The 27562-nt window shown below is 39.5% G+C and overlaps 1 protein-coding gene across 4 annotated transcripts in view; it reads right to left on the bottom strand.

The window, feature by feature from the left end:
- Window positions 1-27562, bottom strand: part of LOC122539800 (F-box/LRR-repeat protein 20) — a 138711-nt gene that overhangs the window by 40265 nt on the left and 70884 nt on the right. For all 4 annotated transcript variants that reach the window (XM_087977777.1, XM_087977776.1, XM_043674861.2 and 1 more), the window contains exons 3-4: window positions 23350-23404; window positions 7070-7144 (exon numbers count right to left, since the gene is read on the bottom strand). In XM_087977777.1, coding sequence (XP_087833903.1) covers window positions 7070-7144; window positions 23350-23404 — 130 coding nt within the window. The remainder of the gene's footprint in view (window positions 1-7069; window positions 7145-23349; window positions 23405-27562) is intronic.

The following is a 27562-nucleotide window of genomic DNA, read 5'->3' on the forward strand; positions in this document are numbered from 1 at the left end:
CTACTAAATGAGAGGTTGGTAAAAAGGCATTGTCCATGTTCCTACACAAATTAGAGTTAGGAACACAAACCTCCCATCAGACTTGTCTGATGATCTGACACACCCACCAATGTCTCTGTTGCAATCCTTTGCAAGGCTCACATAAGGAAAAGTCAAGCCAATTTAGGAATTTAATCTCCCAACATACTAATTCCCGAAAAATCCGTGATCAAGTAGGAAAATGTCCTAAAATACATCATTTCAATTAAATAGACTCTACAAACAGGATGTTCCGAGTCAGCACAATTATTGAAAAAGTATTGCATACAATAAAAAGATTTGCTCAACAAAGGATGCTCAGAGATTAAAAAGATTAGACAGCCAATGGAATGACAGATATGCACACTGCTGCCAATTTAGGCACTGGAATTGCCTCAACAGTCAGAAATGCAGACCAACTGTAAATGTCTGGCAGTCTGGACTTTGAACTCCGTATTAAAAACAGAAAATGTTGGAATCGCACAACAGGTCTGTCAGCATCCGAAAACGAGAAAGATAAGCAGAAAAACCAGTCCCTTCAGGGTTGGGTGGGGCAGTTTGACTATTTCTTCTTCCTTTATCACCACTACTCAAACCTGTTCAGTCCCATAGAACAACTCACTTTCCATCCAATACTGAAGGTAAAGCAACATCAACTTCCATCCTAATGGGTTTGCATATTTTCCAGAAAATTTTCCACTTTTCATCTTCAAATCAAATTAAAATGATCTCTGTGACTGAGTTAACAAAGACAGCCGTCAATTAAATCTGCCACAGAGTTAACTAGAACAGAAACAGGTCCTTTGGCCCATCCAGACTGCGCTAGCACATCATCTTTTTAAATTAAAAAACCTTTCCACTACACAACCCTTATCCCTCTATTCCCTGCCTATTCATGAATTTATCAAAATGCCTCTTAAAACGTTACAATTCCACCCACCTCCATCACCTCCCCAGCTCTTACCACGCTCTTTAAAAAAAAACTGCTTCTCACATCTCCTTTAAAAACTTACCTTGTTTTACGTTCAACTAAGTCCCCTAATAATTGACATCTCTCCTGAAAAAGACTTCAGCTATACATGCCTCACAATTTTGTAAACTTCTATCTGGTCACCCCTAATCCTCTGACAGTTGAGTGAAAATAAACCAAATTTGCCCAATCTGTCCTCAGCTTCTATCCTCCAAACTAGGCAACATCCTAGTAAGCTATTTCTGTACTCTCTCCAAAGCCTCCACATCCTTCTGGTAGTGTGGCAACCAGAATTGTACACAGTATTCTAAAAGCAGCTGAACTAAAGTTTATACAACTGCAACGTAACTTGGCAATTTTTATACTTCATGCCCCAACTGATGAAGGCAAGCATGCCAAATCCGTTCTTGCCACCAATTCAATTTGCATTGCCATTTTCAGGGATCGGTGGGCCTGTATGCATAGACCCCTCTGTGTGATAATGCTCTGAAAGGGTTCTGCCATTTACAAAATACTTCCTCCTGCATTAGATCTTCCAAAATGCATTACTTCACATTTGTCCAGATTAAATGCCATTTTTTCACTCAAGGCTCCAGCTTATTCTCTTTTATCCTAATGTATCTTCTGGCAATCTTCCTCATCACCCACAGCATCGTCTGCAAACTTACTACATTCACTTCCAAACAACAAAGTTCCCAGCACTAATCACAGATCTCCAGTCAGAAAAAAAACTCTTCCATCACTATTCTCTCCGGTCATAACTCAGTCTGCAAACCTGGTTCCTGAGCAGCCAAACTCATGTCCCTTTTGAATAGTGACATCACCTCAGGAGCTCTGTACCTACATTCAGCTCCAAGCTGCTACTTTTCACTCCAAAGGTTCACTCTTCTTCGCTCTGTTGTGGCTCCAGTCACTGCTCAGACTGACTTGAGCAGTAGTTGAATGGTAAACCACTGACTGACAGATTCAACTGGCTGGAATGGCGCCTGCAAGTGCTCTCTGCAGATGCTGCTGAGCAGGTAAATTTAATTACAGATACGAAAACAAAATCAGGGGCATTGCATTATTACAGATAGATGTACTTTTCCAAATTTAAATACTTCATTTTTGCATCACCACTTAATCTGAACCACTGGTGGCTTTCCCAGAGCATATCATTTCACACATTTTAGAAATCTGGGACAGAGGCTCATCTTTAGCAGTCATCACAGGAAATGCCCATGAAACACACTGCATAACACGAAGAACTTTGGAAATAACCATTAGGTACAGCTGCCCTTTGTGCAATTACATAATATAGAAAAGCCAACGGCATAGTTACACCATGCCCTTCTTTTAAAAAAAAGAGTGCAATGAATGATTATAATGCACTCAATTGCTAACTTTATTCCTTCATTTGTGGGATGTGGACTTCAGTAGCTCGGTCAGTATTTGTTGCCCATCACAATTTAACTTGGTGAGCTGCCTGCTTGAAATACTGCAGTCCATTTATACACAGTCATAGAATTGTACAGCATGGAAACACTCTTCAGTCCAACGTGTCCATGTCGACCAGATACTTTAAATTAATCCAGTCCCATTTGCCAGCATTTGGCCCATATCCTTCTAAACCCTTTCTACTCATATACCCATCCAGATGCCCTTTATATTTTGTAATTGTACCAGACTCTACCACTTCCTCTGGCAGCTCATTCCATACACACACTACCCTCTGTGAGAAAATGTTGCCGCTTTGGTCCCTTTTAAATCTTTCCCCTCTCACCTTAAATCTATGCCCCCCCCTAGTTTTGGACTCCCCCCACCCCAGCGAAGAGAGTTTGGCTATTCACCATTTCCATGCCTCCATGATTTTATAAACTTCTATAAAGGTCACCCTTGATGTAGAGCTGAAAATGTGTTGCTGGAAAAGCGCAGCAGGTCAGGCAGCATCCAGGGAACAGGAGAATCGACGTTTCGGGTATAAGCCCTTCTTCAGGAAGGGCTTATGCCCGAAACCTCGATTCTCCTGTTCCCTGGATGCTGCCTGACCTGCTGCGCTTTCCCAGCAAAACATTTTCAGCTCAGATCTCCAGCATCTGCAGACCTCACTTTCTCCTCACCCTTGATGTAGATTGTTCTTAACCACTTTGTGAATCTGAGTTCCAGGATTTTGACTAAGTGTACAGAAGTAATGGCATTTTTCTTCCCTGCCCCAAATCAGTCTGCTGAATGGCTTTATGGGGAACTTTGAGGTAGTGGTGCTGCTGCCAAGTCTTTCTAAAAGATAACAGTCAGGAGTTTGGAACTGTTCTGTCAAAGGAGCTTCAGTGAATTCTTGTCGTACATTTTGTAGATGATACATACCGTTGACACTGTGCAGAGGTAGAGTCATAGAGATGTACAGCATGGGAACAGACCCTTTGGTCCAACCCGTCCATGCCGACCAGATATCCCAACCCAATCTAGTCCCACCTGCCAGCACCCGGCCCATATCCCTGCAAACCCTTCCTATTCATATACCCATCCAAATGCCTTTTAAATGTTGCAATTGTACCAGCCTCCACCACTTCCTCTGGCAGCTCATTCCAGACAAGAATGTGATGCTAATCATGCTTTGTGCTGTACAGCAAACTGGACTGTTTTTGGAGCTGAATTTATCCAGATGAGTAGGATGTATTTAAAAACCACACTTGACTTACACCTTATAGATTGTGGACAAGCTTTGCGGAGTCAGGTGTGTGCAACAGTGATGTGTCTGCCCTCTGCATTACGTTTCTACTACTTAGTAAATGTGTTTTGATTATGTGGACTCCTTCACCAATAGGGACACTCCTGATCCCGTAGGTGCCAGTTAATACAAAGCTTGCTGCAAGGTTTCTCTTCTCTGACCTACTTTTGTAGCCACAGTATTCCTGATGAATGGCTTATGCCTGAAACATCAACTCTCCTGCTCCTTGGATGCTGCCTGACCTGCTATGCTTTTCCAACACCACACCTTTTGACAGTTTTTGTAGGGCTAGGCCTGTCAGTTTCTGATTAATGTTAACTTCCAGAATGTTGATAGTGGGGCATTCAACTACAGTAAGCCCATTGATGTCAAGAGGCGAGATTCTCTCTTGTTGGACATGGTTAGTCCCTTGCACTCAGATAGCCTAATGTTAATTGCTGTTCATCAGTCCAAAGCTACATACTGTCTGTAGGAAAGGTCATTGATAAAAGGAGTTGTGAATGGTTGGGCCTTGGACTCTACCCTGGAGAAGCAGGACTTCTGCAGTGCATAAATGTTCCTACCTCTAAACCAGGAGGTCTGGGTTCCAGTCCCATCTGCCCCCACTCTCCAACAAGGACAGACATAAGTGCTAAAATGAAAATGAAACTTTACTCCCCCACCCCCAACCTCCTCCATTTTTTATCTTGCTTTCCATTTCACCATGTCAAGATTTCTATTGCAAAGTGTACAGCCTGGATTGGCCTTTTTCTTTTCTCCTACATTTTATATCATCTAAGCATTTGCTGAGATCAGGTACTGGGTGTTGTATCACACTGATCCTTCAATTCCTATTACCAATGTAATGTTGTCCTTTCTGCAGAAGCAAATCCTGGACAATACGGTAGAACACCCAGAATCTAGAAGGTTCTCAGAATAATGTGCACACTTGGCTTGTGAAGGGGATGGAAAATGTCAAGAGAGACATTTCAGTTTGATATTTACGTCATGACATTATTACTGAGAGGCAGTGCAGACTACCAGCATTTTCTCACAGCCCAGAAGCAGGGCAAAAAAAATGTAACTGGAAGAGGGTGTGTGAAACTGATCAACTGAAGTGCATGGTCTCAACAACAGGAAGGCAACATTTATTGACATTACACCCACTGCACCTCCCTAAAATGTTTTTTTGCATGGAGCAATTTATTGGCCAATAAGGAAGCCCCACATTAAGTTGCTGCCATTTAATTTGTAAAGTTGCTAGTGACAGCATTTCTCTTTTTAATAAGGCTACCCGTAATTAAAACACGTGCTGTATACAGATGGACTTCCAAGGTAAAATTCTGTCATCCACTCATATCTTTACTTTTCTAATAGCTCCCCCCACCACTAAGATTTTGTACTGAAGAATCTATATCTAGGTACCCAAGATGGTACTGTACATGGTCATTTGTACTCAACTGAATACAGTGAAAAGTTTACATGTGACAATAAGCTAATTCTGAATCCAACATCATTAAAAAGATTTCAGGAACAAAAACAAACTGGCTCCCTGACAGGAAAGGAGGAAAGTTTCTGTTCAGGCTCTCTCCATTTAAAAAAAAAATGGGCATAGACACCCTCTGTTCTACTTGGTTTTCTGATACTTGAGCAGTGCCTGCAACCAATTACATTTAAAGCTTCCCACACTGCCTAATCTGGAGCTCACTGACCGACTGTGACTACAATATTTTAACAGCCACATTATTTTCTTATTTTAATTCTCTAATGCACCTCTCGTTTTCCCAGTACTCCTGAACTCTGGGACTGCAGTAGGTGATGTTGAACAGAAATCAGGCAGCCACACATTCTTGGAAAGCTGCCAGTAATTCACCACCACACACCTTCGAGGTGCAAAGGCCATCAAGCCTTTTTCCACAAAAGGCAGTTGGAATTACTCATTTTATAAAAATGTTGAAACACACCGTGGGAAACATTTTATTGAAAGCTTGATGCTTCTGTTATTCCTGGATGCATGACAGAAAGGAATATACCACTACCTAATTAAATGGACGATGGAGAACACATTTATGGATCAGTGCAATCACTCCCTCCCTTACTATATATTTTTCTATTCTATTTGCTAAGTCTATTTAAATGGTGCAAGGGGAAGAAGAAGTGGAAAGAAATTATCAAAAATCTGAAAATAAATGTTAAATTATAAATGATTATTTAGTACGAGTCCAGAACAGCAACTTTTTTTGGGGAAGGCTCCAACTTGTTCATGACAGTAGACCTTTGGAACTGCCATAGCAGGATGATTATCATTATATCACTGGGTAAAACCTTTTCTCTTTCCTCACTAAATTAATTTATATAAGCAATTTCTTGAGTTTAAAAGCAATTACACCAATGAAGTAGCACAGAAAAATATTGCAACTACCACTAACCTTAGATATTAATCATTTACTACTACGCAAAGATCACAATCATACAAGTCCTTGGTTGTAAATTACACAGAACTAACATGATTAGAACTTTTGATAGGGACACATGAGAGTGACAGAGGCAGCTGCAGTGTTAACATATCTTTCACCATGTCAGCTAATACCCATCTAAAAAAGGTAAATGAGGAGCTTGCCCTCATTGTGCCAGCTCCCATCTTTTAGAAATTTCTGAAGCATTACAAAACCAACAAATTATATTTGTTCTGCAATCAGCAGTTGGCTATCTAGTAAAAAATGTTGCCACTTTTCACACAGTAAACGTTCCATAAATGATTTGCTGAATTCACAATCTTTTTTGGCACTATTAATTCAAGAAGAAAAAAAAAAGAGCGAGAAACATTAGCCCCTTTCTGAATGGTGCTACAGCATCTTTTGTACGACACACTGGGAAAGGCCAACTAGCACTCAGTGTATTGTACCACCACACCTGAAGGAAAGCAACTATTGCAAAGCCACACAGTGTTTCAAATCTTGAGAATGGGGCTTGAAATCACAATTCACCTCAAACAAGAGCACTACCAATTGAGCCGAGTTGACACATTAAGGAAACTCTTCTCCTCCATGCATGTGAAACTGGGTCTTGTGGTATACCAAAATAAAACACCACGATTGTCTTCACCTAATAATTTGTGGAACATCATGGTGCATAAAAGGCTACATTTTATGACTGTGCCGGTTGTGATTACAGCACAAACATAATTCATAGACTTTATAATGCTTCAGAGTTCCAAAACAATGAGTGCAAGCTCCTTTTATTGCATCCAAACAATTACGACCAAAGCACATCTCATTACTCCCCCATGAAATCGTACTGACAAAATATAAAATACACTGCAAGTTATTTATTTTTCTCTTGCAGTTTTTAGCATTTCCATCAGCAATTCATCGTAAAGGTCTTGAGCACAGTACCTCTATATCTCTTTGGAAGTCAAACAGATCGATTCTTTGCCAGTTACTACCATCCAGTGCCAGGACGTTCCAGTACTGTAAACACAGAAGAATGCAGAGAAATTGAGAAAATGTAAATAAATTGACAAATGAAGAAAATAACAGATGGAAGGATGCGATTAACTGGAGGTCAAAAAATATTTTCATTTTGCAAATGAATGCAATTGGTTTTGTCCCCAAGTTATTAGCCCTGTTAATAAGGGTTCTGCTATGACGTATGGTCCATTAGGGGTGCTGAAACGTGCGGTGCTGGAAAAGCACCAGTATTTGAGGAGCAGGAGAGTTGATGTCTCAAACATAAGCCATTCCTGATGAAGGGGTTATGACTGAAATATCGCCTTTCCTGCTCCTTGGATGCTGCTTTTTTCCACCACCACTCTTTTTGACTGACTCTCCAGCATCTGCAGTCCTCACTTTCTCCATTAGCGATGTACCAATTTTCTAAAAAGAAGTGCGCCAATAAAACTTGAATGACCTAGGACATTATCACAATCAAGGACACTATCCTTTCTGTTTATCACTGAGGTCTCAGTCCAGCCAATCTGTTCAGTCAGGATACCTTGGAAGTACTGAACCCTGTGCAATCTTGAAACAGATCTGTTCGATATATTTATATATGAGTTCCATTTTTCTTACCACTCTCCGGATGGCTTTATGCTCTGAACAATATAAAACAGCATCTCTTTCAGTTGGCAAGTAAGCTCAAAGTTCCGGATACCATGGGTATCATCCCAGAAAGTCTGAGACGTAAATGTCTAAATACAGAAAATTCCATGTTGTGCTCTCTCCAAATTGTGCTCATGAGTAGTTATACAACACAAAATCCTGTGTTACAAGGGGCAAGAAGGTATGTGACAAGCACTAGCAACAGTTGGAGCCAGTGTTTCTTGATGCTAGCTCTTGGCTGAAGCACCCTTTATTCTATTATACATTTTTAAAGAGAATATTATAGATGGACGGTGAAACAATCAGGTCAAAATTACTTCCACTATTTTTCAGTTTTAGGGACTGGGGATTGTATTCATCATTTACAGCATAACATTAACTGCTCATCAGGCATTAAATTACTTGCTACATGCTGAGTTTTATTAAAGCCTACGTTTATTCTATACAAATTTTCTACCAACTGGTACTTCATTAAAGCTGGGATTGATTACCAGATTTTAGTAACAAATATGTCAACTCACATTTGATTCATAAAATTATATATCGTTCTTATGTGGCTAAATGTTGAACTTTAAAATAGAATAACCCACTTCTTATCTCATTCGCAATGTCTCAAGTTTCCACAGAGACCACGCCCTATGGGAACACAATAGCAGGAAGTTTCGACAGCAATTGCTGAAAGGCACAGCAGTGGAGTATTGGTAGAAGGATGAAAGTATTCTTTCAAACAGTATCTATGCCCTGCTATAATTAAATTGTGTTTGCATTCTTGGCCAATCTCTTTCAAATCTGGTTCAATTCAGTTTGTACAGCTTTCATCATGGCACTTATATTCCACTTCTAAAGTGGAACAAGCAAAACCAATCAAGAACAAGGCAATACAGCAAGACTACTGTACCAGTGTCTTTTGACGGGGGGGTTATGCACTCTTTGTAAAGATGGTCACTGTCTGATACTTTTGTGAAACTAATGCTTTTCGTCACTTCATGCTTGAATGATTTCATGTTAATATTATATATGGGTACCGACTGCCAAATTATCCGAGGAATTGAGAGTTTAACTGAATACTATCCAACCACTCAAATATTCCCACTTCAGACATTGCAGTGGAGGAAGATCATGAAAGAAACAGCTAAAGACAGATGGGTCTTGCAACAGTAGACTAGGATCAAGAGGTTTAATCTTGAACAACCATAACTATCTTCCATACAAAGTTAAAAATCACACACCAGGTTATAGTCCAACAGGTTTAATTGGAAGCACACTAGCTTTCGGAGCGACGCTCCTTCATCAGGTGATTGATCACCTGATGAAGGAGCATCGTTCCGAAAGTTAGTGTGCTTCCAATTAAACCTGTTGGACTATAACCTGGTGTTGTGTGATTTTTAACTTTGTACACCCCAGTCCAACACCGGCATCTCCAAATCATATCTTCCATACAGCAGCTTTGAATCGAGCTATGGGACAGCTGGTTTTCTGACCCACATTAGTGTCAGTTAGGATTTCTTAGTTCCACAAATGGTGGAAAGCTGCCTTGATGGTCAAAGCACTCACTCTCCTCTAACCAAAAGAGGTCAATGGCTGCCCACATTTGGATCAAAGTTATATTGAGATCTGGACCAAAGCGCGCCTGATATCCCTCAAACAGGGAAGGTTAGTGGTGACCAACTGCTACCTGATAACCCTCAATTCCAACCACCACTTTGCTAATGAACAAGAATATATAGATAGTACATTTGGTTGAGTTTGATCTTTTGCATTTTTGTAGATTCTTTTCTCTTTATGCCTTCATGGGATGTGGGTATGCTGACAATGACAGCATACCAAGTCCAACTTTAAATTGATCTTGAATGGGGTGGTTAGCTAGGCCAGGACAGAGGGCAGTTAAGGGTCAGCCACGTCGATGCAGATCTAGGTTCCCATACAGGCCAGACCAGGCAAGGTCGACAGATTTATTTCCTTAAAACGAGCATCTGTAACTAGATGGATTTTTACAACAATCAATGTCTGTTAACATGTTCACCATTAGTGGATTTTTTAAATAACAATTCAGATCAACCAACTGCAAATCCTGCCGACTGCCATGGTGATGTTTGAACCCATGCCTGTGCAGCATTACCCATCCTCTGGGTTACTAGTCCAACAAAACTACTGTCATGCCACCAAAGAAATATTTTCACAAATTGGCAAAATTATTTAAAATACCTTTGCCAAGCAATGAATTTATTTGTCAAATGATGCACCCCTGTTCTATTTATAACTACAGGTACTGGGAACTTACAACACAACCAAACATGTCCTTGGATGTCACAATCAGACAAACCATGGAAAGGCCAAGCTCGAGTAGATTTTCCAGATTAGAAAAAAAAAGAAACCAAGTACAAACATCAGATTGCCATAACACATGTTCTAAATTCTAATCCAAATAAACAATACTTCAGTATTGTTACATCCACAATTAGATGTAATGTCATGCAAGGTGAGGTAAGTACGTTATTGCTCAAAATGTGTAACATGATTGGTGTGGATTTGATCAAATGTAAACAGATTAGGAAAAGCCATTGTTCAGAATCCAGCACAAAGGTCTTTCAAACTCTTTTTGGCTGTCAAACTGTCTCACACTTTGCAGTTCTACAATCAAACATACAGGCAAGTTGGACAGCACATTTTTAAGGAAAAAACTCACTAACGTGAAAAGGCTCCTAGAATTTCTTCCCTAATCAATTAGTATCACATACACACACTGGCTTCTCTTTTCGCTCTGCCACCTTTCCATCTCTTTCCTCCTTCCTCAGCCATATTTAACATCCATCTACTGGTTAACTTTTCACTTCCAGATGTACCACACAGTCCTGATCCACCATTCAAAAACAACACACAAAACAGCCCTCCTTCAAACCTAATTCCCCCCCGCCCCCCGAGACTATTGGAATCACTGGGGTTCATGTACGCACAGACATAGATTGTTTCTGTATGCTCACTTCAATATCACTGACCAGATGAACAAAATTAGGAAGGTAAAAAGGTCGAATCAAAGTAGGTTATAGTCAACTCCCAGACTCTAGCCACATTTTCGAATTTCCTTGGACTATTATAAGATTCATTAGCTGCAAAGTGTGAAACACTAAACTGCCCTCGCATCTAAAGAACCTACAATATGGGGAGGCACGGTGGTACAGTGGTTAGCACTGCTACCTCACAGCGCCAGAGACCCAGGTTCAATTCCCGTCTCGGGCAACTGTCTGTGTGGAGTTTGCACATTCTCAGTGTCTGCGTGGGCGTGCTCCGGTTTCCTCCCAGAGTCCAAAGATGTGCAGGTTAGGTGAATTGGCCATGCTAAGTTGCCCATAGTATCAGGTGAAGGGGTAAATGTAGGGGAATGGGTCTGGGTGGGTTGCTCTTTGGAGGGTCGCTCTTCGGAGGGTCAGTGTGGACTTCTTGAGCCGAAGGACCCGTTTCCACACTAAATAATCTAAGAAAAAATTACCAGAATTTCTACCAAGTCACTTAGACTACTCAGGTTCAATCCCAAAGCACAACCTTCCTCTTACTTGTGTGCCACAGCTCTTAGACACCCTGGTTCCATCTAATGTCATGACCCAGATCCTGCCGTACATGTACTGCCATTTTGTTACAATGTTCAGTAGTTTCTCAAAGGCAAAAATCAAAACTTAATAAATTCGCAGAGAGCTGTCAAAAAGGTGAACATCACAAGACAAAGGATTAAGGACAAAAGACCTTTTAGAGACAAGGATGAAGACAATGCATTGGCTACAAACAGAATCATAGAAATCACAGAAATGTTTACAAGTTACATATAGAAAGAGCAAAAGAAAAAGGAGTGGAAAATAAACAAAAAGACAAGAGGACATTGAAGCATTAGAAATGGCATAGGGAGAGTTGTGCAAAGTAGTTTATGAAGAGATAATTGGTGTCCCAATGAACAATGCAATAGAAGATCTGCACCCACTTAGCTCAAAGATGAGAGGATCCACGATATTAAAAATTTTACATTCATCCATCCAGTTGCAAAATTCCCAAAAGATAGAATCTTTGAAGTCCGGCTGAGAATTAGACAGCAACAGCACTTTGAACCCAATAGAAAATCTCGAAGAGGAAGGTGATGGAAAAGAAACGATCTGAAATGCTCAGGGATGTGGGCTGTACAGGCTATAACATTAATCTTTTACACCACAAGACATCTCATACAGGCCAAACTAAGAAACTTCATGATCTCATCGCTTTGCAGCAATAAACGTCCAGCAATTCCATTTTATCAATCACAGCCCATTTCACAATACAGTAGCGACTCAACAAATAGCCTTACTAGGAACATAATGATGTGAAACTTTCAGAGTAATAAGAATTTCTCAGACTATTTATTCTGTTAATAATAAAAAGAGGGTTCCCTATTTGGTATCTTGTTCTCTGGTCATTAACCTGTGCAAGAAATGCCAAAGTATTTGTCACAATGATTTTAGATTCACTCTCACTGGTGTTCAGATGAAAACATACCATAGATCTTTCTTTAAAATTTAATATCTCCTCTCAATTTTGATTTAAAAGATCCCTTTGATGATCATTATGTAGTTAAAGATCAGGCTAAGATAGTTCTTTCTGAATTAATTCCAATGATCTATGGTCTATGGAGTCTGTTCTGAATTACAGAATAAGTAGCTCATATCCAGTGTATATAAATTTTGAGAATAGGAAATGTTATAGAAGGTTAAATGCCTATTCAGCAAGAAATAAATATTTTTACAACTTTACTCTTCAAAAGATCATAATTAAGAGGCACATTGTCCACACATGTGCCAGTTTTCCACGTTACAAAAATTCCAACTTTTAAATTTTTTGAAAAAAAAAGAGGGTAGAAATTAAACAAAAAAAAAAAAGAACTGCAATACTGAATGCAGTTGCAGAATCTCTTGGTACAAAATTGTAGAACAAGCTAGGGGAACACAAAGGAAGTGGAAAATCTAGCTAGAATCATTAAGCATACATTTAAAATGAGAAACAATGGAACAAGCAAAATGTTAAGCTTCTGAATCATTTTCAATAGTTTTTACTTCATGCAATCCCAAAAACCAAATCTACTGAATCCCAACACCAGAGAGACCCCAAGAGCTAACTGCTGATAGTAGCCTTGGACCATGAAACACAGGTTACTCTCACTGAGCTCAGAGGAGATGAAGACCAAGTAGCCTTTGGATGAAGTGGGCAATTACTGGTCACGTGGTTATCACTCCAGCCCCATTTTAAAAGACCTTCCATGGCCTATTTTTGAAATTTTTTAATAGTGAAATAGTAAAATGAAATAGTAAAAATACAAAATGAAACAAGATAGAAGAGACAGTTAACATCATCAACACCCTCACAGGCAATAAAGTTCACCAAGGAGGAAGAAACCGACAACAAACTCGCCTTCCTGGACGTCACAGTCGAAAGGACAACGGAGAACTACAAACCTGCGTATACAGAAAACTGACAAACACTGACCAAATACTTAACACCAGCAACCACCCAAACACACACAAACGAAGCTGTATCAGAACACTATTCCAACGAGCCACCACACACTGCAGCACAGACAAACTTCGGAAAACAGAGGAGAACCACCTATACAATATAGTCAAGAAGAACGGATACTGAAAAAATACAGTCCGCAGATTCCTCAAGAACAAACCACGACAAGCAGACCAAACACAGCCAGAAACCCTAACCACCTTACCAAATATCAAAGTAGTTTCAGAAATGACAACCAGACTACTAAGACCCCTCGGAATCCTAGTAGCACACAAACCCACCAACACACTCAAATAAAAACTAACAAACTTAAAAGACCCAGTACAACCCATGGACAAAACCAACGTCGCCTATAAAATTCAATGCAAAGACTGCCAGAAAGACTACATAGGACAAACAGGGAGAAAGTTAGCCACCAAGATACACGAACACCAGCTAGCCACAAAAAGACATGACCCTCTCTCCCTCATAGCCCTACACACGGAGGAAAAAAGCCACCATTTCAACTGGGACAGGCATAGCAAAGACATGCCAGAGAATTCCTAGAGGCCTGGCACTTCAACCACAACGCCATAAACAAACATAGATCTAGATACCATCTATCAACCCCTCAGAAAACAAACAGGAAATGACATCACCACAAACCAGGAACCCCAGCCAGGGCAAACATATAAATAGAAAGCAGGAGACAACAGCTTCGCTTCACTTGGAGATCGCCACTGATGAGGTTACCTAGCCAGGTAATGAAACGTCTGGATATCAAACCTACAGCTCAGCGAGCAAACCTACACCCTAAACCTCAACCGGAGCTACAAACCTTGCAGTAAAATGTGTAATTTTGTTATAGCATTATCATTTGATTTCAGTATAAGCTGAAAGGTAGGGGTTTCAAACAAAGACTTTACAATGTTATTATTGGGAGATAGTTATGATTACTGAGACAAGTTTACATAGGTTGTTCCCATTTTAAGTACAGACATTGAATTCATGACTGAAAGGCTGGTGCAAGAATGCCAAAAACAAATTTATGCACAGCAAGCTCATTCAGATGCATGATGTTAATACCATAGATCTACCCAATTCAAACTGAGGCAGAGGTACTATGCAGGTAAAATGTTATTCAAAATAATTAATAACTTCGCTATATTAAAGAATTTTCTGCTCAGAAATAGAAAGTTTTTACAAATGGTCTCATCCTTCAAGAAACTTGCATAAAAAGACATTTTATTCTCCAAACCCCAACGTGTAGATGGGGATAATAACAGCCCATCTTAGCTTATTACTCCACAAGAGTAATAACAAAACTGCCTTGAATAGATCTAGGAAATCTTTACTTATTTTCATATCTATATGCTTACCTTTCATCTTGGCTTTATTTGAAATAGATGGTTTGGAAAGGTACTTCAAGAACACTATTGCTCTACATTCTTCTCCGTCACTCCTCTTCAAAACTAAAAATCCCCATGTTTCTCCAGTCTTGTTTCATAACTTAGACCACTGACAGGAGAACATAAGAACTAGGAGCAGGAGGAGGCTGGTCAGCCTTTCGAGCCTACTCTGCCACTCAATATAATCATGGCTAATCTTTTTATGGGCTCAACTCCACCTACCAACGTTTTCACCATATCCCTTAATTAGTTTATTTATCAAAAAAGTATCGACCTTTAAAAGCAATTACTGAAGCAGCATCAAATACTTCCCTGGGCAAGCAATTCCACAGATTAACAACCCTCTAGGTGAAGAAATTCCTTCTCAGTTCAGTTCTAAACCTGCTTCCTCTAATCCGGAGGCCATGCCCTCTTGTCCTAGTCTCACCTACCAAATGGAAACATCCTATCTATTTCTATTTTATCTGTCATTCTGTTTCCCTATCCCCGTATCAGTCAAAGCAAACACTTACAGACACAGTATGGCTTTACCTCCTTCATCTTTATTTTGGGCTTTGTAGGGAGAGAGAATGATCGCCCATGTGCACAGAGATACAGGTTCTGTGTCTTTTCATGAACAGCAGATTCTTAAGGAATTATATTGTCACTTACAGGAAGCAGCTTCCACGTCAGGCAATATCTATATTGATTGGGTGACCATTACAATCAGCGAGCATCAACAGTAAAGATTAAGCCATCTGGCATTATACAATAGATGTTCTTAAACTTGTTAACTGGCTTTACATAATGAATGCTTTTGACCTCATTAACGCACTACCCTTGCCTCCAGCACCTCATTATTTATTGCAAGTTCTTATCTAGTCAGAGTTATGCTAACTGAGCCTTTGTTACACAACCCAAAACTTAACTTTGACCCTCCCAGCTCATACTTTATACACCCTCTCATTTCCTCCTTTTATCATTTCATGATAACAACCTAGATGGTACTACTAGCTTTCATACGACTCTTACAACCATATATAAGTTATTGACGCACAGCATACAATCTTTATAACAAAAAATTACGAGTCTGTGTAGTAAATAGTATTTCTAGGATCCTCCCACTTGGGAAGAAGTTCACCAGTAAAATTCTTAAATTCAAAGTCCTTAGTGACCACTCCATCCCCTCCAAGTTGAGCGAAAATGAGCCAGTTATCCAAGATAGTCTTCAGTAAAGTCCAACCTGAAAACAAAATCCAGTCTATCCTTCTACATCACTCCACAGAGAAAGCTGAAATCTTGGGTAAGTGCAGTTAAATACTTAAAGCTGATGAGACTTCAGTCCTTGCAGAGATGCTTCAGATGGAGGATTCCTGCAGCAGCAGGCTAGGTGAACATAGCGTTGTTTGTTGCTTCTGCTCCCACTGTGCTGTTAAATGTAACAAAGCCAACTGGCTGTTGTGATGTTAGCTTGATCAGTGAACCTACATATCCTTTAAATGGTCTAATGAGAACATGGTTTAAATGTCCATAGGAAGGCCACTGACAAAAAGCACACAGACCTCCTTTTCACTGTTGTTGGCTTCTTCACTTTTCATGCTCATGACTGGGGAGCTGATTGAATGCATTGGATCAGGTTGTGGAGAGGTGGGCGGTGGTCTGAAGGTGTGCTTCACTTGTGAATGGAGAAACTCTAGAGATGATGTTAGCTGCTGGAAGTATCTTTGCATTTCTTCTCTCATTCCTTCCTTGCCAAGGTGGTTATCAGTATGAAGACAGTCACACATTTAACAACACTAAATTGTGTCTGCCTATTTCAACATTCTTAGTAGTCATGAAATCTGTTACTCTGTTCACTAGTTATGACATTATCAAATTTTATATAATCCATAAACTTTAAATTGTACAGCCTAAACAATTCAGTCAATTATAAACAACAATCAATGGTCCTAAAATCAAACCCTCGGGGGAACCCATTCAGGGTATTCAAAATTATTTTCCTTTAACAAATTAATACTTGGCTAAAGTGAAAGCTGTCAGGAAAAGTATTTCCAAAATCTAGAACAGCAAGAAAACAAAATATTTCCTGTACTTTAGCAATTGAAGAGGCAGTTTCAGTTCAGATTTAAAATTTCAAATATTTGTGGGAAACAAATGCTGAATATATGTTGTCCAACTGACACTTCCTAAATAAAACAGTCGGAATTACAGTGGCAACTTAGGTAGAGATCAACATTCTTTGAATTTGCAATATGAAGGGGACCTATGAAGTCTGAACAATAATTGAACGAATTTAAACAGCCCAGCCTCAAGTTTTAATATTCTCTAGAAAATCTTAACAAAACATCAAACTAAAAATGCACTCTTCTTTTTGTGAACACCCTACATTAAAACACTGTAGCAAAGATGTTTTAAAACAATACACTTCTGGCTAAAGCATGACCACTGACCCAACTTTTTTTAAAAAAAAATAGGCATTGTAGATTTTCAAACAAATCAGGGGCTCAAGGCAATCAATTTGCTTAAAGTTTACAAGGTTGATAATTTTAAAAAGGACATAAGGTTGTACAATTTCAATGTAAATACAAAATCTGCCAATTACATAACTCACAAACACATTGAATTGAGATCCTAATTCAAACAAGGCAAAACAGTTACTTAAAAGGATTTTCTGAACCAAAATATTTAAACATCAAACACTCTCAGCATGGTACAATTTAAATTGAAACTTCCTTTTTTGACCCAAGCATTAGTACAACCTTAATTTCAATATTTCTCTTTTTTTTTTGAGACACTCTAGTCAGAAATCTTCTCATTTTAATACAGGGAAAAACACGCACACTTGTGACCCCCCCCCCCCCCTCTTTCATTTCACCCGGTGATGATCTATGAAATGGAAAATGAGTAGTCAAAAAAAAACACGGAGGTGGCGGCCCCAAAAGATCCACACCAAGGTTGGACAAAAATCAATCATGTCCGCAGACTCCAAATCAACCACTGTGGGACAGAAAAAAAAACACAAGCATTGGTCCAGATTCCCAAAGTTTCAGGAAACCACAGCACCTGGCGCTTACACACAAAAAGATCACAAACATCCGCGCCTCGGTCGAAACTGGACTAAGGAACACCACTCCACTACCAGATGAGGCTGCGAAGGAAAGACCAGCCGTACCCTCACGACGGAAATCACACCCACACAAAAAAAAAACTCGCAGCAGATCACATGGCACTGCAGTCCAAGCCACTCTCTTCCCCAAGAGCAAAGAATCGTACAGCCTCAAATATGACAAGAGGACCTTAACCCCTTTCTCACAGGAGCTCAAACTCTTTCTTTTACAAACTCAATGTCCGGGACTCGATATATAGTTTCTCAAAGTTATGAAGGGAATTGATAGGTTTCTATAAATATCCTCCCTCTAAATTCCAATGAATATAATCCCAGTCTACTCAGCCTCTCCTCACAAGCCAACCCCCTCAACTCCGGAATCAACCTAACAAACCTCCTCTGCACCCCCTCCAGTGCCAGTATATACTTTCCAAAGTAAGGAGACCAAATCTGTACACAGTACTTAAAGTGTGGCCTCACTAGCACCTTGTACAGCTGTAACATTACCCCTCTGCTTTTAAACTCAACCCTTTAGCAATTAAGGACAAAAGTCCATTTGCCTTCCTAATTACTTATTGTACCTGCAAACCAACTTTCTGCAATTCATACACAAGGAAACCCATTCGAGGCACACCACTAGTCACGGATTGCCAACCAGAATAGCACACATTTATCCCCATTCTTTGCTTTCTGTCAGTCAACCAATCCTCTAACCACACTGATACTCCATCCCCAGCACCATGCATCTTATATAACAGCCTCATGTGCCGCACCTTGTCAATCACATTTTGGAAATCTAGGTACACCACATCCACTGGATCCCCGTTGTCCGCCTTGTTTGAAATGTCTTCATAGAATTCCACAAGATTTGAGAAGTATGACCTGCCCTTCATGAACCCATGCTGCGTCTGTATAATGGGACAATTTCTTTGGAGATCGCTGCTATTTCTTCCTTGATAATAAACTCGAGCATTTTCTCCACTACAGAGGTTAAGCTCACTGGTCTATAATTCCCCATCTTTTGTCTACTTCCCTTTTTAAACAGTTGCGTCACTTTTGCTATTTTCCAATCTGCTAGGACTGCCCCAGAGTCCAGCGAATTTTAGAAAATTACCGCCAGCCCACCTGCTATTTCTCCCACCATCTCTTTTAATACGCTGGGATGCATACCATCAGACCAGGAGACTTGTCTATCCTTAGCTCCATTAGCTTACCAAAACTACCTCTTCCATAATAACTTCCAGCTCCTCACCTATCTTTGTCTTCGCGCCACTTACTGGCACGTTACTACTTTCCTCCACTGTGAAGACAGATGCAAAGTACCTGTTCAATGCCTCCGCCTTTTCATCATATCTATAACTGCCCCTTCTCATTCTCTAAAGGACCAAGATTCACTTTAGCAACTCTTCTTTGAGCTACACAAAATGCTTAAGTGTCTTCTTAGTGTGTTGACAGTCAATATCAGAAAGTATTTACACACACACAATAAAAACTGCAGAAGCGAGAGATCTCAAGCAAAAGCTGAAATTGCTGGAGAAACTCAACAGTTTGTTACTACCTGTGGGGGAGAAAGCAGAGTTGATGTTTCAAGTCCGGTCATTCTTGATCAGAACTAATGCTCCATGGCTCTGAAGGGTCACCAGACTCTAAACTTTAACTCTGCTTCCCTCCCACTTTCAAAAAGACAATAGACCTGCTGGGTTTTACCATCAATTTTGGTTTGTTTCAGGAAGTATTCAGATAGCTTGACCAGTAGACTATGGAGTACACAGATTTCATTACTAGGACTCCACAGTTTATATTTTGCTTGCTTTGCTGCCCTCAGCAACAATTAGTCATAGGGAGCAACAAATTCATTAAAGTCCTCTTTTCAACTTCCTCAACTTCATCTGACCCGATTCTCAAGTCACTCATTTTCCTCTTCTTACATTCATAAACACTTGTCAGTATTAAAATTTCATACTCCATCCTGTCAGCCATATTATTTTGTAGTTTCAGCTGCTTGGTCAGACTCAAATGCCTTTTCTAGGTTGGCAGCATCTATGAATTTGACCAGCTTGTATGGAGCTTTTGAATCAAACTCAGGAACACAAATTAGAAACAACAGAGATCTCAACACGAAAAGTTCCACTGACTCAACATTTCATCATCCCTTATTAACCCCACTAAGTGAGATACTTTGCACCCTTCAGATTACATGGAAATATGCAAGCTTTAGTATTTTCAAATGTTTCTTTCGGCTGATATACTGCTAGGAGAACAAAGCTGAAAATGTGTTGCTGGAAAAGCACAGCAGGTCAGGCAGCATCCAGGGAACAGGATCCCTGAAGAAGGGCTTATGCCTGAAACGTCGATTCTCCTGTTCCCTGGATGCTGCCTGACCTGCTGTGCTTTTCCAGCAACACATTTTCAGCTCTGATCTCCAGCATCTGCAGACCTCACTTTCTCCTGCTAGGAGAACAAGAAAGGTAGAGTACAAACACCACTTTCAGATAATACAACATAGAATCAGGATAAACATGAAGTGCCATCCAAAATAAAATTTTAAAAAAGGTACCAGAAATGATACAGGGAAAAGCAAAATTATTAATGAAATACAAAGAAATTAGTTGAAATGAAAGGTTTATAATGCAAAGAAAAATCAAAAGTTGTGTGGTGGGCACAGGGATACGACAGAGTGCGGAAAGCTCATAGCATACAAACCATTGAAAGGTTTGTATGAGGCGAGTCTAAAACATTACCTAGAATCTGATAGTATTGGAAGTCATTCAGCCCACGTTTGCCCTCTGGAATAACTTTTCAATGTATTGCAATCCCCAGCTATTTTCCTATTGCAGTGCTAACATTTCCTGTTCTACTCCATCTGCTTCCAACCCTCTGAAGGAGGGTTACCCCTGAAACATCAAGTTCTGCACCTCCTGATACTTTCTTACTTGCTGTGTTCTTTCAGTCTCCTGTCTGTCCACTCTCCATCACTCTTCCAGGCAGTGCATTTAAGATCAAAACAAATCACTCCATCAGAAGAAATGTTGTTAATCTCTTTTGTTCTTTGCCAGTTAGCTTGAACATTTATCCTCATCTTCTAATTTCTTCTCGTTTCTTCTAGTTCTTCTGTGTCCTTATCTTCCAGTTTTTTTTTAATTACTCGATCAAAAACCTTCATTATTTTATTCAAATGTTCCCTTAAATCTATCTGCTCCAAAGAATAACCACCTCAGCCTCTCATGCCTTTCAACTCAAATGAAGACCCCATCTACGGCACCATCCTAGTAATCTCCCATTCACCATTTCAAAGACCTTCATATTCTCCACAATTGGGTATTTGTCCATAAACTCCTGAAGCATACGCACATCAATGTTTGCTACATTCAAGTTTTATGTCATTTGCAACTACTGAAATAATGGCCCCCTAAAATTGAAATCCAGGACATTGATATATCAAAGACAGACCCAAAAATCCTGAAAGATATAACTACCCCCCAATACACACTTGATCAATTAAATTGTTTCCACATTGACAGTCTCCTTTTAATCATATGGACTTCAAAGTAGGCACAAAATAAAATAGCAGAGGATACAAAGTTTTAAATCAGCAATTACAAACTAGCCTACCCAAAGAGAGGGACAAAAGTTAGAAATTCATCTGCAAAACAGGATAGAAAGAGCAACAATAGCAGTACAAGAGATATTTGCATGTCAATTTAAGAAATTTAAGCTGAGAGAAAGGGATCAAATGATCTTCCATTCAAAACATAGCAGAGAAGAAGGTAACTTGAATTTATTTCCGGTTTTATATCCAACACAAAAGATGCAAAGAGATTCAATGACATTGCAAAAATGTTCAGAGGAAAATGCCATGTTTCTCATTAAACCCACATCTGGCAAATTGCATCAATATACAAAGTGTATAATTTTGCCATCAGACCTACTTCCAATTTAATCAATCAGTCTCCTCAGACATGCAAACCACCAGTTGTTGATCTCTTAAATTACAAATTGAAATCTATTACCAAAAACAATCAATCTACAAATTCCAAGTTATCAACTGAAGATCACAGTTTACATTATTTTTACCCTGACAAGCCACACGTTCTTGTTCTAACAGGATCAGAAGCAGAGCGTATGCAAAATGCTTTTTTTAAAAAAAATATATTTTTTCTGGCCTTTCCTCATCTACTTTAGAAGCTTCTAATATTAAGATGAAGTTTTGTACTAGTTTATTTTGGTAGGAGTCTAATAAATGCAGCCACCACCTTATTTTGAAGGTTGGGAGAAGAAAGGAAATCTAACCAAGACTTCAGATCTCAAAGCAAAATTGAGAGAAACCTTAGTATAAACCCCAGTTTCAGAATAAGGTGTCACCCATTTAAACAGAATAAAATTCTAAAATCACTGGCTTTCTTGTCCAAATTCTTCTCAAAGCACTGAGCATCTCAAGAATCTTGAAAATGCCAAGATGTTCAATATGTGGTCTCCCCAATAATTTGCATACTTGAAGATTTGTCTAATACTTGGAGTGCTGACAGATATTTCCTCAACAAAACTGAAGGTTTCAATATAATTGCTAATCAGCTTTATTTCCCCTTATTTAGTCAAAGGAATTACCCTCTCTTAGAAGCAAGGTCATGACTACCAAACTAATAAAGACCACGTTCTTGATGAAAAGTGAAAGTTGTCATAATCCCAAGCTCCATAAACTGCTCTCCCATTAGAGAAAGAGTATTAACTGGTGTCAAATTTAATCTGTGGGTAACAACATCTTAGGCGAGGTAGGAGGTTAAGGCAGGGCCTTCATGCCGACCTCACTACCATAGGATTTTAAGCCCCCACAGTTTGCATCAATAAGATATCAAATTTGCTGTCCAGTCAACTGAGCTAACTGGCACCCATGCTCTCGATATCATGTCTCTTGCAAGTGAATATTTTACAACACTAAATATCATTGCCATTGATACAACATGCCCAGTGTTTAGACAAACTACTTGAAGCAAAGTTAAAAATCACAACACCAGAAGCAACGCTCCTTCATTGCTCCGAAAGCGAGTGTGCTTCCAATTAAACCTGTTGGACTATAACCTGGTGTTGTGATTTTTAACTTTGTACACAGGGGATTAAATGTGGATTTCACTGCTTTTCTCATTTCCTCTCCACCCAACTTATCCCAGTCCCAAGCCTCCATCTCAGCACCGCCCTCTTGACCTATCCATCACCTTTTCCATCTATCCACTCCACCCTCCTCTCTGACCTCTTGCCTTCTTCCTCACAGTCATCTACCTATTGCAGTGTCAGCTATCCCTGCCCCCCCCCAACCCATTCCCCTCCCATTTACCTCTCAGCAACCCCCCAGCCCTCAAAGCCTCATTTCTGAGGAAGGGCTTATGCCCGAAACGTCAATTCTCCTGCTCCTCTGATGCTACCTGACCTGCTGTGCTTTTCCAGCACCACACTCTTGACACTGACTTCCAGAATCTGAAGTCCTCACTTTCTCCTAATCACTTCAATTAGCTGAGCCTTTGGCAACAGCCCAGATTAGTCCTTTTAAAGTGAGGAAGGTAAGTTTAAACAAAAAACCTTACCCTGGAAACCTGAGCACAGCGACACAAGGTGACCACATCCAGAAATGAGAATATTCTGTAGATAAAGAAAAAAAACAAAAGTTTAAACATAGCCAAAGTAGGGACAGGTCATCAGTACACCAACCATAAAATAGAGGCGTTGCAACAGGTGTACAAGTAACTGGAGATATTATGCCTCTCAGAATCCCTTCTAGTGGCTAATTTCAGATTATCACAAACTATTGTTGCCTATGGAATAGTTCCCTCTTTTTCTAGCACATTAGACAAACTGAGTATTACACAATTGTGTACCAATTGCTACTATAAAACCAGAGAGATTATTAGCTCCATTTGCCTTAGAAAAACAAAACCTTAATCTCACATCTGACCCTGTTATAGACGGTCATCAGGGTTTCGTTTTTCTTTGCTCTTAAGCCCTTTATAGTTTGGGCTTCAAATAGGGAGAAGTGTGCAGTTCAGGTTAACCTCCTGATATAAAAAAAAAGATGCAAATTGATGGATTATAAATTTGAAAAACTTTCTGATCCTGCAAATGGTGTTGCAATATCAATCATCATAATTGCTGGACGAATGAAGTGCATTTCCACTTCAGGTATCAAACAAAGGCAAGCATTAAACTGGAATTATTCCAAAGGTAAACAAATCAATACAATCAAATTCTAGCCCAGAAGAATCTATCATTGCCATGATAAGTCAAGTTTATCTGACCCAAGCTCAGCAGAAGGCCAATGGCCCCATTTAAACAGCACAACTAAAAAGGTTTCTAAGCTGAATCTACTGGCAGTTTAAGTGGATATTCATTGGTAGCAAAATTCATTCAAAATGCAAAAAAGTTAGCAATTGAAAATTTGCATGCAAACTAACAACGCATTTACATGTCGATCCAACAGTTAAACATGCAGAGTTTTGACAAAATTTCACCAAGTTAATGTGATTTCAACAAAAAAAATCATCTTTATTTAGCATCATTAACATGGGAAGACTAAATTGATAACAAGACCATAAAGATTGACAGAGATTTGGTCAAACAGCTATTTTTGAAAAAGTGGCAGCAAGCTTTTTCTGGTGGTGGTGGTGGGGGGGCACGTGATAAAGGACAAAAAGACAAGCACAGCGAGAATTAAATTTAGCAAGGGCTGGAGTCTGAAAGGCAACGATGGGGTGAGGTATGCGACAATGTATTAGAGGCCAGAACCAGAGGGATAAAGAATTCTCAGAGTGAAATACTCTTGAGGCGACAATGAAATAGAGGGATTCTAATGCAGGGATGGGAATTTTAAAATTGATCCTTTTGCAGACCAGAAGCCACTGTAGGTCAGCAAGTGTATTGTGATTAGTGACTGGGCCTGATGCACATTAAGAGTCAATCAACAATGTTTTAGGTGAGCTCAAGTTGATGCAGATTGGAAAAGAGGATGCTGGCCAGGAAAACATTATAATTATCAAGTTTGGAGGTAACAAAAGCACAGGTTAGGGGTTTAGTGCCAAATTAGCTAAGGAGGTGGGGTGTAAAAATGGCTGTATCATGAAGATAGAAGTACATAGTGAAGGGAGAGAGTTCAATAGGACACAAATTTTACAAAACGTCTGTTTCAGCTTGAAACAGTAGCCAAGAAGGAAATGCTATTGGTAGCATAGGAATAGACTTGTGGGGCCCCAAGTCAATAATAGCTTCTGGATTTAACTGGAGGAAATGTCCACTCATCCAATACAGGATGTTTGTCAAGCAACATGAAAACAGAGGCAATTGAGTTAGAGGGGAGATAGATGTTGGGGCCAGTGTAGAAGTTGAATCCAAGACCGCTCAGTCACGATCATTCCATCAAGGACTATATTACTAAGGAACTGGAATTGGGATGCAAGAATATATCCAGTGCAGGAGACAAAAAGAAGCCACTGCAAGTGATCTCTCCAGGAGATGCAATCTGACTGCTAGGGGTTTCTATTTAGGACTTCAGATTTCTAGCATCTGCAGTACTTTGCTTTTACCTCAATACATTCAATGAGTCAGACTTGCATGGAGGATATACTTAACATTCAAGATGATTGATTTTTGACAGGCAAAGCATCACATGGACCATTGTTTTTGTTTACAGAAGCATGTAGTCACTGCCAGTCAATGCCCAGATGTATTGTGATCCTATATCAGTGTAGAATTCACTGATCTTTGGCTTTGATAAATGCTGAGCCTAACAGAAGATTATTAAAATTAGGGCAATTAAAATTCCTTGAAAATAGAGTCACAGGTAGATAATAGTGATGAAAGCATTTGATAATGTTTGCCTTTATTGGTCTGTACATTGAGTATAGGTGTTGGGAGGTTATGTTGCGGCTTTGGATACTGTGTGCAATCCTGGTCTCCCTGCTATAGAAAGTAGGATATTATGAAACTTGAAAGGGTTCAGAAAAGATTTACAAAGGATGTTGCCAGGGTTGGAGGGTTTGAGCTATAGAGAACAGGCTGTGGTTATTTCCCTGGAGCATCAGAGACTGAGGGGTGACCTTATAGAGGTTTATAAAATCATGAAGGGCTTGGATAGGATAAATAGACAAGGTGGAGGTGTCCAAATCTAGAGGGCATCAGTTTAAGGTGAGAGAGGAGCAAGATTTAAAAAGGAACCTAAGGTCCAACTTTTACACAGAGGGTGGTGCGTGTATGGAATGAGCTGCCAGAGGAAGTCGTGGAGGCTGGTACAATTACAACATTTAAAAAAGGCATCTAGATAGGTTTATGAATAGGAAGGGTTTACAGCGATATGGACCAAGTGCTGGCAAATCGACTGGATTTACCTAGGACATCTGGTCAGCATGGACGTGTTGGACCAAAAGAGTCTGTTTCTGTGCTGTACATCTATGACACTAAATGTCTAACCATTTTGTTTGATTAATCTGAATTAAGCATTCATTTAGATACTCACCACTCAAGGCCAAAATAGTTTCTTTGAAAAAGGATATTTATTTCATTAAGAGCACTAGGATGGTTTTGAAACAAAAAGGCATGCCTCAACATACTGCTATGCAGAAAGCTTTAAAGCATCTTCCAACATTGCTTTCGCCATTTCCCTAACCTTTGATAGGATTACACGAAATTTCACAAGTCACAATTGCCTCAACTTGGTTAAAAAGACAAATTATGTCTGAAAAATAAAATCTCATGGTGCCCCCTCCACAAAACAAAATGACTGTTGAGATGTTAAAAAATCCACTGTGTACAAATATAGCACAGCAGAAAGACTAAAAAAGTACACACTATTATCATGCACTCAATCATTGCTAAAAGGGAAACACCGGACTCAAAGGACCCATGACCCAGAATGCTACTATTGCGGTTAGTTCTTTAAAAAGGTCCCACAAAGACAGAAAGGTATTAAAATCCATGAAATCCTACATACTGCTGAAGGCAAAATGCTTAGCAACATTACCATATATACCCATGTAAAAGTTGAATTTTGTAGACCATTTAAAGATTCAATTTATAGGGTCAACTATTATATGGGCACTAGTTTTGAGGGGGTGAAATGCAGACTGCAGTTCGAAATATGATATCATTAGCAGAAACTGATTTGCTCGCTCATCTTATCCCAGGGAAAGAAGAAAAACACAATGAATTACGATAAATGTAATCACCAGATGAAAGCAAGAGAAACAAGAATGAATTGGTAGTAAAATTTTACTTATACGTAATGGTACGAAGATTTAACATGTCAAAAATTTATTGAAATCCTACAAAATCACACTGTTCAACATAGTCATGGCCTAGTATAATGGCACACTTAAAATGAAATATTTATTAAATTCTGAAGGAGTCAGCATTGTGAACTTTCCCGCCAAATTCTTCCATTTCCTTCCCATTTACTCTTGTATGGGATGAACCTCAACAACATTAACAAATTTTTAAAAAATATATGTAGCTAATAGATCTCATTTTTATTCAGGTATTATGGCACAATTAACATGATTAACTTTTTGACAATATTAACTTTGTTCACTACACATCCAAAAGTGCGATAAGTACCAATAGACTTCATACTGGTCTGAATGAATGAACCAAAATGCCCTGTCGTACACCGTGAGAGCTAGGCGGGCGGGCGATGGATGAACGAATGAATCGTGATGCAATGAAATAAACAAAGAGCAATGAGTAGAGTTACTGGCATTAATGAATGAATGCAATTTAGTAGTAAGTGGGTTAATGGGAACATGCAGTTTCCTT

This window comes from Chiloscyllium plagiosum, unplaced genomic scaffold, assembly GCF_037043375.1.
Source record: "Chiloscyllium plagiosum isolate Xiang-an unplaced genomic scaffold, Cpla_swu_hap1 HiC_scaffold_32, whole genome shotgun sequence".
Lineage (NCBI taxonomy): Eukaryota > Metazoa > Chordata > Chondrichthyes > Orectolobiformes > Hemiscylliidae > Chiloscyllium > Chiloscyllium plagiosum.